Source organism: Ranitomeya variabilis, chromosome 7, assembly GCF_051348905.1.
Source record: "Ranitomeya variabilis isolate aRanVar5 chromosome 7, aRanVar5.hap1, whole genome shotgun sequence".
Taxonomy (NCBI): Eukaryota; Metazoa; Chordata; class Amphibia; order Anura; family Dendrobatidae; genus Ranitomeya; species Ranitomeya variabilis.
In genome coordinates, this window is record NC_135238.1 from 31,227,784 (window position 1) to 31,242,244 (window position 14,461).

General features: G+C 46.9%; 1 protein-coding gene across 5 annotated transcripts in view; it reads left to right on the forward strand.

Annotated features, from left to right (window-relative positions):
* The window catches only part of TTYH3 (tweety family member 3), an 84,630-nt gene that overhangs the window by 52,759 nt on the left and 17,410 nt on the right, over positions 1–14,461 (forward strand). For 3 of the 5 annotated variants that reach the window (XM_077274758.1, XM_077274757.1, XM_077274760.1), the window contains exons 8-13: positions 4,411–4,466; positions 6,700–6,792; positions 6,924–7,016; positions 7,100–7,236; positions 8,165–8,341; positions 12,508–12,583. In XM_077274758.1, the coding sequence (XP_077130873.1) occupies positions 4,411–4,466; positions 6,700–6,792; positions 6,924–7,016; positions 7,100–7,236; positions 8,165–8,341; positions 12,508–12,583 (632 nt within the window). The remainder of the gene's footprint in view (positions 1–4,410; positions 4,467–6,699; positions 6,793–6,923; positions 7,017–7,099; positions 7,237–8,164; positions 8,342–12,507; positions 12,584–14,461) is intronic. The other 2 variants (XM_077274759.1, XM_077274761.1) reach the window with 2 other exon arrangements.

The following is a 14,461-nucleotide window of genomic DNA, read 5'->3' on the forward strand; positions in this document are numbered from 1 at the left end:
AGGCGACGGAGGGCAGGCGGCCGCCGCTCACCGAGACATTGGAGCTAAGCGCGCTCTAATGCGAGATTGATCCGTTCCATCAAGTGCAGTAATTACTGTGGAGGATAATGCATCAGACCTCGCCCCTGCTTTCCTTCTCCAGAACACATAGGTATTCTATGTATAGCTGAAGCATTTATCTCCCCAAATCACAAATATGTGTGTGCTGCTTGGCATTCTACCTCCTCCTTTCCTTATTGCTCTGGTAAAGCCCCTTTCATGCTTGATTCCCCTCCCCCCTCCTCCACATACTCCCCACTTTCTGATGCTTCATCTCACTTTTGGTCCCCCTTTCTCTCCTCGTAAGGCCGGAGTCACACACAAGGTATAAAAATACGGTCTGTTTTTGATGGCCGAGATACGCAGAAAATTTCCTGAACAGTGATCCATATTCAATGCGAGTATGCAATTTTTTTTCTCCAAAAATTATCCGTGTGTCATCCATATGGCATCCGTACGGCGAGATTTTCTCGCCGGCTTGCAAAATGGACATAAATGGATCCATGGCCTCAAATATTCGTAAAAACATATATACAGTATGTGTGTGTGTGTGTGTGTATATATACATATATATAATATATGTGTGTGTGTGTGTGTGTGTGTGTGTGTGTGTGTGTGTGTATATATATGTGTGTGTGTGTATATATATATATACACACACACACACACACACACACACACACACACACACACACACACACACACACACACACACACACACACACACACACACCCCTACCTATACTATGTGTAGACATTAATTTTATTTGTTTAATTGTAACCTGTCAGTGTGATTTTTCTGTACACTGCACTGAATTGCCGGCTTTTCTATAGAACACCGGTGCGTATTTCTCGCAAGTCACACTGATGGTCCGTGTGTAATCCTTTTTTTTCTCGCACCCATGGACTTGCATTGGCGATTCTCAGCCGAGATACGCTGACAATCGCAACATGCTGCGATTTCATTCGGATCCTGAATACGGCCGAGAAAACAATGGATAATAGGAGCTGCCCCATAGATTAACATTGGGCCGAGTGCTATGCAATTTTTTTTTCGCCTTGCACTCGTCCGTATTACGGTCTAGTGTGACTCCAGCCTTAGTCGAAGATCCCCCCCCCCCCCCCCTTCCCTTCTTGCTGGCTCCCTCGTTGTTCGCCCTTGATTTCGCACCTGCCTTGTTATTCGTCCTCGATTCCACACCTCCTTCGTCGCTCGCCCTCGATTCCGCGCCTCGATTCCGCGCCTCCCTCGTCGCTCGCCCTCGATTCCGCGCCTCCCTCGTCGCTCGCCCTCGATTCCGCGCCTCCCTCGTCGCTCGCCCTTGATTCCGCACGTCGCTCGCCCTTGATTCCGCACCTCCCTCGTTGTTCGCCCTTGATTCCGCACATCCCTCGTCGTTCGCCCTTGATTCCGCACCTCCCTCATTGCTCGCCCTTGATTCCGCACCTCCCTCGTCGTTCGCCCTTGATTCCGCACCTCCCTCGTCTCTCACCCTCGATTCTGCGCCTCCTTCATCGCTCGCTCTCGGTTCCGCGCCTCGATTCCGCGCCTCCCTCGTCGCTCGCCCTCGATTCCGCGCCTCCCTCGTCGCTCGCCCTTGATTCCGCACCTCCCTCGTCTCTCGCCCTCGATTCTGCGCCTCCTTCATCTCTCGCCCTCGGTTCCGCTCCTCCCTCGTCGCTCGCTTTCCCCCCACATTCCCCAACTCCCTCCTCTATACAATGGTATATACACAGCCCTTGGTCTTTGGTCACATACATGCTACCATCACTCCTGAGGTCCGTGATCGGCTGCATAGACCGCCAGCATACTGCAGTTTCAATCACAACCTTTACAGACCAGAGAGAGCGCCACCACTGCCCTAAGGTACCAGCATCTGGTATTGCAGTTGTTCAGTGGAATAATACCAATACCAGGACCCACCTTTTAAGAATGGTGGTGCATTTTCTGGAAGGCAGCAGCCATATGATTCTAATTTCACGAAGCGCATTAGCGCTGTATACATCCTACAACACGAGCCACTTTCCTATCTGATGCTGTTCCTAACATCGTTATACTATGCGTTATTGCCAATAAAATGTTCTTGACCGTTTGCTAGCCATGATCTAATGCAGGTTAGGAAGCCGGAATTGTGCTGCCCTCGGCTAATTACAGTGTAATGACCGAGCCGGGCGAGACGCACAGCAAAGAGAAGAACAGCTGGTGGAAGGAGCCATGAATTATCCAGCACATCTGTCCACCGGCCGCATGCACCGCGTCTCCCGGGAGGAGGCATGAAATATTCAGCATGCTCCTCATCCACACACCAGGCACGAGAGGACGGACATTTCTCTGGATGTGTGTCGGGCGGGCGGCGTCTGATAGAACATTTACTACCTGGGGGTGGACCTGATGTATTGTCTCCAATGTCATGATTGCGCCCAAACTGTCGACGTGACGTTATGGCTGATTGTGATCAGATGTCGGCTCCGCATGAGAGGCCGGCACAGGATGGATGCCATAATTGCATGGAGATTTGCATCAGTATTGGTTTATACTTATTCTGAACCTCTGCAGTGATTACATTCATTATTCCCTATTTATTTCCCCATCTCTGTATTTCTTAACCTCTTTCCCTCTATCTCCCCCTCTGTTTCCCCCCATCAACCCCTCTCTGCCTAGAGATGTGATCAGTATCAGATTAGTGGGGTGCGTTACAACCCATCCCCCGCACCGATCAGCTCTCGTCAGCTTGGGTTAATGGTGCTGGAGCAGCACAGCTCTGTACACCGTGTAGTGGTTGTTTCTGGTACTGCAACTCTGCTCTCATTCACTTCAGTAGGCGCTGAGCTGCAGTATCGGGAGCGGCCACTACGCAGTGTACGGAGCTGTGCGGTTTCGGCTCTGCCAGAGCTGAGGCTAGTTGGGGGGGGGGCTGGTGTTGGACCCCCACCGATCTAATATTGATGGCCTAGAACAAGAATAGCTCATCACTTTCATAAGCCAGGACAAGCCCTTTCCTCGCTTTCCCACTACCTTCTTCTCTCTATTTTTATACCTCGCTTCCCATGGTTGCCTTTTTTCAGGGTCAGACTTTTTTTTTTTTTTTCTTTTTCCCCTTTTTTGCTTTGAAATTTTTTTACATCTATCAGATCCAAGGTGTGAAATGAGGCAGCGGTGTCTGACGAGTGCGGCTTCTTATTAGCATTGAGAAGGCATTAATGAGACGGCGGTGGGGTGGGGGGGCGGCCATGCTTCCAGGATCCGCTGTATCCCAGGACGTCTCCTGCCTTCCCCTCCGTGCCGTCTGCCGACTCTGCAGACTTCCATTTCTAGCTGTCCTGTTCACTCAGATGCTAAACAAACCTGTGGAGTCGTGCGGAGCGAGGCCTTTAAGGAATTTTAGTGTAGGCTCCAAAGAAATCTTATTTAGTTACCAATGCTTCTGGGAGCGCCATACTCCAAAATGCTGCAAAATGACCATCTCAGAGTAAATAGGGGTGACACACAAGGAATCTATATGTCACAGCCATGTATTTGTATGCATTCGGGTGCAGGGGGTATGTTGAACTCTGAATGAAATGTTGACTTTCTTAGCATTATAGGGGTGTTCACATCTCCGAAATCCTATCTCAATATGTAGCGGATGTAATAAAAATATTAGCAAATATCTCCAATTAGAAATGTAGTATAGTTCTTCTGATTAACCCATGTGCATGGCATTGCAGTAGCTCAGGTATTCATGGTTACGATCGGTCATATAGTGACACTTAGTTGTTTTTGTGATCGCAACGATGGATATCTAAGCTACTGCAATGCCCTGCACATGGGCTAATCAGAAGAACTGTAATACATTTCTAATTGGATGTATTTGCCAATATCTGACTGGGAGCAGCCTGATATGTCACAAGAGGCCAGTCTGGCACGGTGTGCCATCACCGGCGCCATACAACCACTGCTGTTGCTCAGATCTACGTCCAGGCAGACACGTTTTCTTGGCTGATCACTCGTTTTGCCACATTGTAAATCTGGCCACTTTCCACCGGCTCTCCGGCCATCATTGAATTAGAAGGCTAATTATTATTGCATAAATGTGAACCGTTCCTGTAAATGAAGCTGATGGAACGGGCGGCCATTTACGGCTCCCGCCGAGTCTAATCGCCCTTGTAGAAGTGAGAGATGGAAGCGTGCCGCGTATATCTAATGGAAAAGGTTCCATCCCCAGCGATTCCCCGCAGACCTTCAGCTCTATGCTAAATGCTCTGCCGCCTGCGTTCTGCTGATAAGACCCAAATCCTGTGGCGGTGTCACGGCTCCGGCTGCGGAGAGATTTTATACATTTATTTATATCACTTTTTTTTTTTTTTTTTTTTTTTTTTTTTTTCTTTTAGAAATTTTAAACTACTATCTGTTCTGCAACCCCGGATCTGCTAATCCTTTCCAGCAGGTAGGTCTGACCTCATGCCGCTTATGTTACCTCGTACGTCTGCAGCTGAAGCCGCATGATTCCCGCCCCCGCCACACGATTCCGCCCCCCCATCCCGCATGATTCCCCCCTATCCCGCATGATTCCCCCCTATCCCGCATGATTCCCCCCCATCCCGCATGATTCTCCCCATCCCGCATGATTCCCCCCCATTCCGCATGATTCCCCCCCATTCCGCATGATTCCCCCCATCCCGCATGATTCCCCCCCATCCCGCATGATTCCCCCCCATCCCGCATGATTCCCCCCCATCCCGCATGATTCCCCCCCATCCCGCATGATTCCCCCCCATCCCGCATGATTCCCCCCCATCCCGCATGATTCCCCCCCATCCCGCATGATTCCCCCCATCCCGCATGATTCCCCCCCATCCTGCATGATTCCCCCCCATCCCGCATGATTCCCCCCCATCCCGCATGATTCCCCCCCATCCCGCATGATTCCCCCCCATCCCGCATGATTCCCCCCATCCCGCATGATTCCCCCCCATCCCGCATGATTCCCCCCATCCCGCATGATTCCCCCCCATCCTGCATGATTCTCCCCATCCTGCATGATTCCCCCCATCCCGCATGATTCCCCCCCCATCCCGCATGATTCCCCCCATCCCGCATGATTCCCCCCCATCCCGCATGATTCCCCCCCATCCCGCATGATTCTCCCCATCCCGCATGATTCTCCCCATCCCGCATGATTCTCCCCATCCCGCATGATTCTCCCCATCCCGCATGATTCTCCCCATCCCGCATGATTCTCCCCATCCCGCATGATTCTCCCCATCCCGCATGATTCTCCCCATCCCGCATGATTCTCACCATCCCGCATGATTCTCCCCATCCCGCATGATTCTCCCCATCCCGCATGATTCTCCCCATCCCGCATGATTCTCCCCATCCCGCATGATTCCCCCCATCCCGCATGATTATGACCCACTGCATTTTGGAAGAGGTGGTGTATTATCAGGGATTTCCTCTTTTACTAAATTTCTGCCATACGCAGATGTTTAGTTCTAAACTCCCAAACTGAGCATTGCTGACCCTCTCTGGGTCCAGCGCGGAGTCTCCACCGCTGCCCTGGTCTCTGTGGCTTTAGCTGCAGCCATGACGCCGCATTAATGTCTTCTAGATTCAGGCCCAAGAGGTGTGACCAGGGCCGACTCAAAGCTTCCATGAGTCCTTGGGAGAAAGAGTCCCTGTTGCTCTTCTTTACTTATTGAGTGTTTTTTTTTTTTTCTTCACCTTCCAAGATCTATAACTTATTTGTTTTATCATTACTGTTTTGTGGTCCAAAAAACGTTTGTCTGTTTGTTTGTTTTTCTGGATGGCACAGAAATGATAAAAAAGAAAACATTTGTTTTTGTTTGTTTTTTTGTTTTTATATTATTTTATTAGTTTTAACACTCGACATTACCAAATTTTAATACTTTTTTAAAAAATTTTTCCTTAGATGTAATTTGCTTTCCAACACAATGGGGTTGATATACGGTAACCTCTGAAGTATATGAACTAAATATTTTTATTATATATTATTTTTTACCTAATTTTTTTTTACCTAGTTTTTTTTTACCTAGTTTTTTTTACCTAGTTTTTTTTTACCTAGTTTTTTTTTTACCTAGTTTGTTCACCTATTTTATTGGTCCCCATAGGGGACCTGAACCGAGCGATCACTTGCATGAAGCACAGCGGTGTCTAAGAGGTCAAACTGCTGTATTCCGAGCTACCTCTGATTGCAGCGGTCGGACTCGGGCGCCTGATGAATGACCCCTCTCCTGAGCGTGCCCCATACCTGCAGCGCACCAGATGTGACCATGTAGAGCGGCCTGGGTTCGCTGAGTGACCGCACACTCATGTTTGTTTTGTTTCTTCCATTCACTTTTATGTGATTCACACAGCAGACATCTCCACTTTGATAAGTGAGGCTAGCACTGTATACTGTCCTCCCCCAGATGTGGTGAGACCGGGGTGCGTCCATTTTCGCCATGAGTTTTCAGATATTTCTGGCAAATCCTGTGGAATACCCCTTTAATATGTCATTATCCTGTGTAAGCATCTGGAAGCTTGGAGAGCCCTTTAGCAACCCCGTGGTTGTAGTTCCTGCACGATTTGGAGAACGGGGGTCTGAATAAGATCAATTTTGGGAAAGCTCTGACCTTGATGTAGAAATGTCCCGTAACGTGCTTGTGGGTCTCTTCTAGATGTTGTCGAGCGGCCACAAAGCCCTGGTGGAGATGCAGGATGATGTCCTGGATCTGTTGAGGTCCGCCGTTAAAGATTACCCCAAGTCCATGGTAAGCCGTCTATCCCCACGCTACACCTTCAGCCTTCCACCAGTCCTTGGCGGAGGGTCCGTGGGTGGTCTCACCTGTTGGGTCTGACGTGTCAATGGCGCCGTAACAGGTTAACCTTTCATTGCACATAGGATAAACTGGTGAACATACAGGGAGTCCTCAACTCTACGGAGATTAACCTGCAGCATCTCACGGCTCTGGTGGACTGCCGCGGGTTACATCTGGTAAGGCCCATGCTCACCGTGCCTGCCACTTTTATGCCGGTGATCTCAAAGGTTAAAACGTCTCATTTGTTTCCCCCCTTAAGGATTACGTCCAGTCTCTCACTGGTTTCTGCTACGATGGCGTGGAGGGGCTCATCTACCTGGTACTGTTCTCCTTCGTCACTGCCCTGATGTTCAGCTCCATAGTTTGCAGTGTGCCCCATACCTGGCAGCAGAGGAGGTGAGTCAGCGACGGGATTGGTTATCATAAGAGGTTTTACCCAAAATTCCTTTACCAAAGGGCAATATTGGACAATAATTGAACAGTATGGCGCCACCTGGTGTGTGAAGTGTATAGCAGTGTGGATGTCCACCGAAGACGCGGAGTACTGCACTTGATCAGTCACTCTCTCTGGCCAGATCTCTGCTCAGTGATCCCATTTTTGCTACAGATCAGCCAATAGAAATGGCTTTCTAACCTTGGTGTCAGGACAGGAGTACACTTTCTACAGTGTCAAGGCCGTATAGCTTAGAAAACTCCTGTCAGCTGCCAGAAGGGGAAGGAGACTGATTTTATCTCTAATATAGGGGATTAGCAGCAGTAAGAGGCACACATGAAAGTAAAAATGACAGAAAATTTATTTTTTTAAGGCAGATAGGGCTGTAGATTACATTTCAGGGCCTTGGTAAATAAAACCTTTATTTGGGGACTACGCGTTTTGGGTCATTCTGGGGAACGACTTGTCTAAGTTCCTAATGTGTGGTCTACCAATACTATCTTATAACATGAGCTCTAAAAAGAGACATTTTGGGATTTTCCACAATTGTGCAGTTTTCTTGCCACTCTTTTTGGCCTCTTGGTCCTATAAGTAACCTTTTTTCTTAATCTATACATTACGGTATATCTATTGATTCCTATGTCTCTTCTGCCCCCTAGTGGCTGTACAGCAGATAGCATTTTTGTCTCTAATACACTTTCTGTCCGTGTATTTGGAATTTGATCCTTTATTTTCCTTTATGGGAAATAATAGAAGTTGAGTTTCCACTTTTCCGTTTCTACATACGCTATTTCACCTATTACAGCTTTAATATTGGAGGTTGGCAGCATTTTTTTTTTATAAATTCACACTGGTAATCGGTTGCCTGGTTTTCGTTTTTGTTTCTGATAGGGGTACTTATGAAGATGGAGACGAGGAGGCCACCACCCCAGGGACTCGACAGACTCATGACAACCTCTACAGGGTGCACATGCCCAGTTTGTACAGCTGTGGGAGCAGCTACGGCAGCGAGACAAGTATCCCAGCGGCTGCCCATACCGTGAGCAACGCACCTGTCACAGAGTACATGTAAGTCCGACTCCCCAAATAGGAAGGTAGAATATATAGCACAGAGCAAGAAGATTGTGGCCCTTTGGGTGACTGTGCACATTCCTCTTCAGAATTTCTCGTCACATTTTGTGGACTTCACAGTCATTTCTCTCATTTTAATTTTTTTGAATCTTACATCAACATTTGCATCCAATAAGCCATCAAAATGAATGGAACCTTTTATGAGTGAATAATTATTTTTATTTTCAGCTCTTTGCAAAATTATCAATTTTTGTAATATACCCCATTACTTTTTTTTGGGGGGGGGTACCGGAATAATTGTATTCCAATCCTGTTTCTGTCATATTTTACACTACTTTTTGGGGGCGTAAATTATGAATTTGGCCATGCCCCTTCTTTTCTTCCCCCTCTTCACCAACAAAGCTTTGCCTGCTTTTCAAAAAGTTGTCAAAGTTGGCAGGGAGTGGTGGAAAAATGGCTAAGTTTGTGTGCAACTACAAGTTGCACAAAACAATTGCGTCATTCTAAGCCGTTGCATGCCAGAAACCTGGCGGAAACTGCTTGATGAATTGGGGCCATAGTATATAGGCAGCCGGGGGTGCTTTTTAGGTCCCCCCCACTTTTCAGTTCTGAAGGGGACCACTCCTTTGATCCTGTCCCATTGGCTCTTACCTGCAGCAGTTAAAGGGTTACCTGGCCTTTAAATGACAAGTCTCAGCCATTGGGCTGAGCTGCTTCAGGATTGCAAGCGAATCCAACACAGGGATCATTCTGCATTACTCCTGAATCCAAATTTATTTGGGTGGGGGGGGTGGCTTCCTTAAGAAAAAATGATGGCGGACTGGCCCCCTTTTATAGATGGTCGGGAAAGGAGTGGGGAAAAAAATGCCGCCACTTATTTATCTTGCTCCCATCCTCCATGCAGCTCCTTTCATCTTGTTCTTTCGGCACGGAGTACACTCTGCGACGGGCCTCTGACATCAGGACGCACACCGTGGAGTCACTACTTGTCACCCCTTGTGACATCAGAGGCCTAAAAGAGCCAAAGAGAACGCTGTGCACACTGTGCTGTAGAAGAGAGGAGGGCGCTGCGGCGGCGGGAGAGGTGATCAGCGTGGCCAGTATTTTTTTTTTATTACCCGAGACCCCAGAACATAATAAGGAACGTTCCATTCTATCCAATGACTTAGATGCAGAACAGATTTCCCTGGACAGACTTGAATGAGCTGCTACATTAGCATTTCATCATAGTCATTAACCCATACCTGTATCATCGTGTCTGCTGTGTCTGAGATCTAACGATATGACTGCGAAGCTCCAGCGTAAAATGAAAACTTCCCAGCGCCCTCAGCAGGTCCATACAGCACCTCCGCGGGGGTCTTCCTCCTCACAGGCCAGCAGTTCATGCTTCAGAGCCCTCCTCCCAATAGCAGAAATAATAACAGACTTCAGTCCGGTCTCTGCTCACTCGCAGAGGCTGCTGTAAGAACAGGACTTCATTAAAGGGGCTGCCCAGTTACATTGCTACAAAAGACATTTTATGTCGCCTGTCTGCTGGACAGATGATAAATGAATAATCACAGGGACACACATTGATCAGGAGAGTTTGGGTCCCGCAGTCCCCTCTGTGAATAAAGTGGTAGTGAGCATGTGCGACCACTTCTACCCTCTGCTGATAGGAATGGTGGTCGCACTTGTGCACTACTGCTTCATTTATCATCACTGTTCACATAACATCAGTTTTATCATCAGGAGAGTATCACTACCTGTAGTCTTTCATATTCATGAGCTCTTTATAACCCCACCCCCAAAGCTGATTGGCTGCTTTTTGGGTACCCTGTGCATATGCAGAAATCTGCCAATCAGTGGTGTGGGCGGGGTTATACAAAACTGTGCAGCCCAATAAATGACACATCACTGGAATCAGGGACTGTGCCCCTACATCATGCTGCTTTCAAATTGGGTAGCAAAAACCTGGCAGATTCCCTTTAAAGGGGTTGTCTGGGATGGGGAAAAATTGGATAAGTGCAGGGAATAAATGTTATAACAAAAATAAAAAATGAAATCACTATAGTTGTTATACTCCTTTAACCCCCTCATTGCATTTGGTGGTCCCTGACAACATCTGTATACTGGTTCGATAGAGAGAATGTGCCGTACACGCATGTAACCGCTGCAGCCAATCACTAGCGCCATTGCTGACACTCGCATGTATGGCACAAGACCACTGAAACAAGTGACTGACTGCAGCTGTCACATGGATTGATGACGTCATCACTGTAGGATCAGTATGGGGTGAAGACCACCAAAGCAGAGGGGGATTGAACAAGCCGTGATACAGCATTTTATGGTATTCACTTCCCTGCACCCCAATGTTTTTACTAGAATTTTTTTTACATTTTTTTTTTTTTTAAATGAGCACAATCGGGGGGCGATTTTATGATTATTTTTATTCCAAAATACAAGTAAACAAAAATAATTTTTGCTACTGGGTTTCATTACAAATGTTGCCGCTTTTATAACCTGCTGGCTGCGGAATGAGATAACGGAGGATCCACCAGTGAGCTCGTTCTATCCTGGAGAGCTGAACTTTGATGCGGTTGTAAATCCGCTGAGAGGAGTTCAGAAAAGGATAGATAAAGGAGACAAACTTCCCTGTCCAGAACGAGCTCCCTGACAGGTTCTCAGTTAACTCTGTTGCACTTTTTATTGTTGGCTGCAGACTTAGTGACTATAGAAGGCAAACGGTGCAACATTTTTGATGAAATCCAATTGCAAAAATTATTTTTAAGAAAAAAAAAAAAAAAACTGCGCCTGATGTCACCAATACCAGAAGTAGTCCTGATGTGTGATTGCGTATCACATGGCGATGGTATTTGCCTGTGTACGTCTGTGGTCGCAGGGTTCGATGTGTCAGCTGCTTGTTCAGCTTCTGGTAATATTAGATGGAGTATTACTACAACTTGTGCACTTTTTGGATTTCTTTAAATAGCAGCCCCGGACTGCTGCTCCATAAATACATCACACATAGGTTATCCTCTCCATTATCCATGCAGATAGTTATTTATCTGACCGATATATGGAGAAGATATCAGGGTCCCCCGACAGGAGGTCAGTCCTTAAAGGGGCTGTAAACGGATCTATTAGCAAACTTGGCTGATAACATAATGTGTACGGAGGCCTCCCAGCTCGCACGACAAATCTCGTCAGGGAGAGAGGGATCCGGCGTGTCTGATTTCCAACGGTTCTTCTCCACAAGATAAGCCGCCTCAAAATGAACACAGGAGAGCTGCACCCGAGCGTTCCTGTAGAGGGAGGGCTTCAGCCAAACCAGAAACTCCCATTTACAGAAACGTGTTTCATGGTTTTTGCTCCTCATTAGTGCAAAGCTGGAGAACTGGTTTGGGTGGGTGAGAGGCCTTCAACATGAGGACTAAGGGGTAAAGTTTCTGCTTGTAGAGAGCGCTATAAGGCTCTTTAAAGGGTCGATACTGACTTTTAGGATTGTTTCTTGAAATAGGTGGTACTAGCATTCTTCTTCCTCTCTGAAGCAGCTATTTGCATATTTAATTTCCTAGAAAAACTTTGCTTAGCTCATAAACCTGTTTAAACCCACTTGTCATTCTCCACAAGGTGAAACCCTACCCCATTTGGACACCCTGACAAATGCCTTCCACCCAGCAAAAACTGTTCTCCTGCTTTGCACTGATGAGAGACAAAAACCCTGAAACATGTCAGTAAAAGGAGGTTTTGGTATGGCATCTTCTTCAAAGTCATAAGGCAAGGGGTTGATCTTGACTTCTACATTTGTTAACTCCAGAAAATGGCACTAGAATCCCTGCCCTTTTCCTATCTGAAAAGGCCATCTTCCAACAGTTGATCGGTGGGGGGTTACAACAGGGAGAGTCGGACCCTCACCAATATTGATAAGCTAGGTCACAGAAAATTCCCGTATGATCAACGGTGTCACTATACAGCCCCCCGATCATCTGAACGGTGAGCCCTGGTGGTCCTCCACACTGGCCAGGGTTAGCAGGGTCTGGTTGGCATCGCTTATTAACCCATTGTTACCATAGGTGGCTGTAGACTGATAAGTTCTTTGAGCAGCATCTGTTTAGTCTCTTATCTCGGCACCTGGATTCTGAAGTCGCGTTTTTTTGATCACGGTATTTCCATTTTTGCAGGAGTCAGAATGCAAACTTCCAAAATCCCCGCTGTGAAAACACTCCTCTGATTGGCCGTGAGTCACCTCCTCCTTCAGTAAGTTTTGTAACCACTTCACCCCCATTCATCATCAAGGCAGAGCTGACTACATCGGGGCTCACTTCCGACACCTAGCCCTAGAAGAACTGCGCGCTAGCGGCGTAAGGTGGTATTCCCATCTCTGTAGGGCATGGCACCTGGCTAGGATGTGCCATCACTTAATGATCGCTGGGGGTCCCACCTCTGAGACCCCCACAGATCATGTCACGTCTCTTCCCTCTGCAAAGGGCCATTCCCAGCCACCTGCTGCAGCGCCGCTCCCTAGATGTGAACGCGAAGCGCCACCGTTCCCAGCACAGCCAGATGGCCAAGAGCGCGGCTGTGAAGGGAGCTCTGCGCTCTGCACCTCCTTCTCAGTCCCTGGGGGTCCAACCTCGGTGACCCTCCCCCACCATTGAACATTCAGCCTGGTGACATGATGGGAATACCCCTTTAAATAGTAGGTATTAAATTAGAGGCAGTTTAGGCTGTAGTTCTCCCCGCTGCTGCTGTGCATGCTTGGCGCAGTCTGTGCATTAGACTTTTCCACAAATGCTGAGATATTGCATATTTATACTTAGAGGGTCTGTCCAGGATAAGAAAAGAAGGGCTGCTATTTTTTTTTTCCCTTTTTTTTTTTTTTCTTCTTTAGAAAAAGCACCACCCCTGACCATGGGTTCCATGTCTTATTCAAAGGGACTGAGTTGCAATACTTGATAGAACCTATGGTCTGGGGTGGCGCTGTTTCTGAAGGAAAGCAGCCATGTTTTTCTAATTCTGGACAACCCTTCTAATACCACTCCAGTGCTGTGCACGGACTGTGTCTGGTATTACAGCTCCTTCCTGATAAGCTGCATTACCAGACATACCCCTTAGGATGGCGCTGTTTCTATTCCTTGTTTTGTGCCTTTTAGGACAGTGTTTGATTTTTGTTTTGTTTTTTACTGTCGCCTTCTAACAGCCGTTCCTTTTTTTATATATATATTTTTCTGTTGCCGTAGCAGTGTGAGGGGTTTTTTTGTTTGTTTTTTTTCTGTTTTTTTTGTTTTCTTACGGGAAAACTCGTATTTTTAAAAGATTTCAATACTTATAAAGCAATTTAAGTTCATGATTTTAAGGGCTATAAAAGTAAATCCGCCATGCTTTTTCACTTTTGTTTCGCTTACATATCCTGCTTAAGTTCATTATTCTGCTACTCACAATTGGGGCAGTTTTGGTTTTCTAACAGTTTTGAAGATTTTTTTTTTTTCTTTTTTTTTTTTATGTATTCAATTATTCTTTTTTTTATCCTCACTTTGGGACATCACATGCAATCATGGGTATGTTAGGCTCCTGGCTGCTTTAGCAGCCATCCGCCCCATGTTTCTGGACAGCTACCTCTTCCTTATTTAAGTAGAATCTGTCACCTTTATTGTGCTATATCATCTGACAACATCACGATGTAGGGTCAGAGACCCTGATTCCAGCGATGTGTCACTTACTGTGGGCTGCTTGCTGTCATTTTGATAAAATCCCTGTTTTATCTGCTGCTGATCTAGCTGTTCTCTAAATGCTAAGCTCTAAATAACTCCACCCACACCTCTGATTGGCATCTTTCTGCCTATGCACAGTGTACACAGCCAATCGGTGGTGGGGGCGGGGTTACACAGAGCAGGAGGACCAGGAGGCACAAGACATCTAGTCCTCTAGTGATAATCGTCTGCTGATAAAACACTGATTTTTATTGAAACATCATCACACAACAGAGTAAGTGACACATCACTGGAATCAGGCTCTCGGACTCTACATACTTTTGCCTTTAAAATTGCAAAAAAAAAAAAAAAAACGCTGACCGTTTCTCCTTAAATATTTTGGTCACTATCTTGTGTGCCAAAGATCTGCGTTCTCTCCAATCCC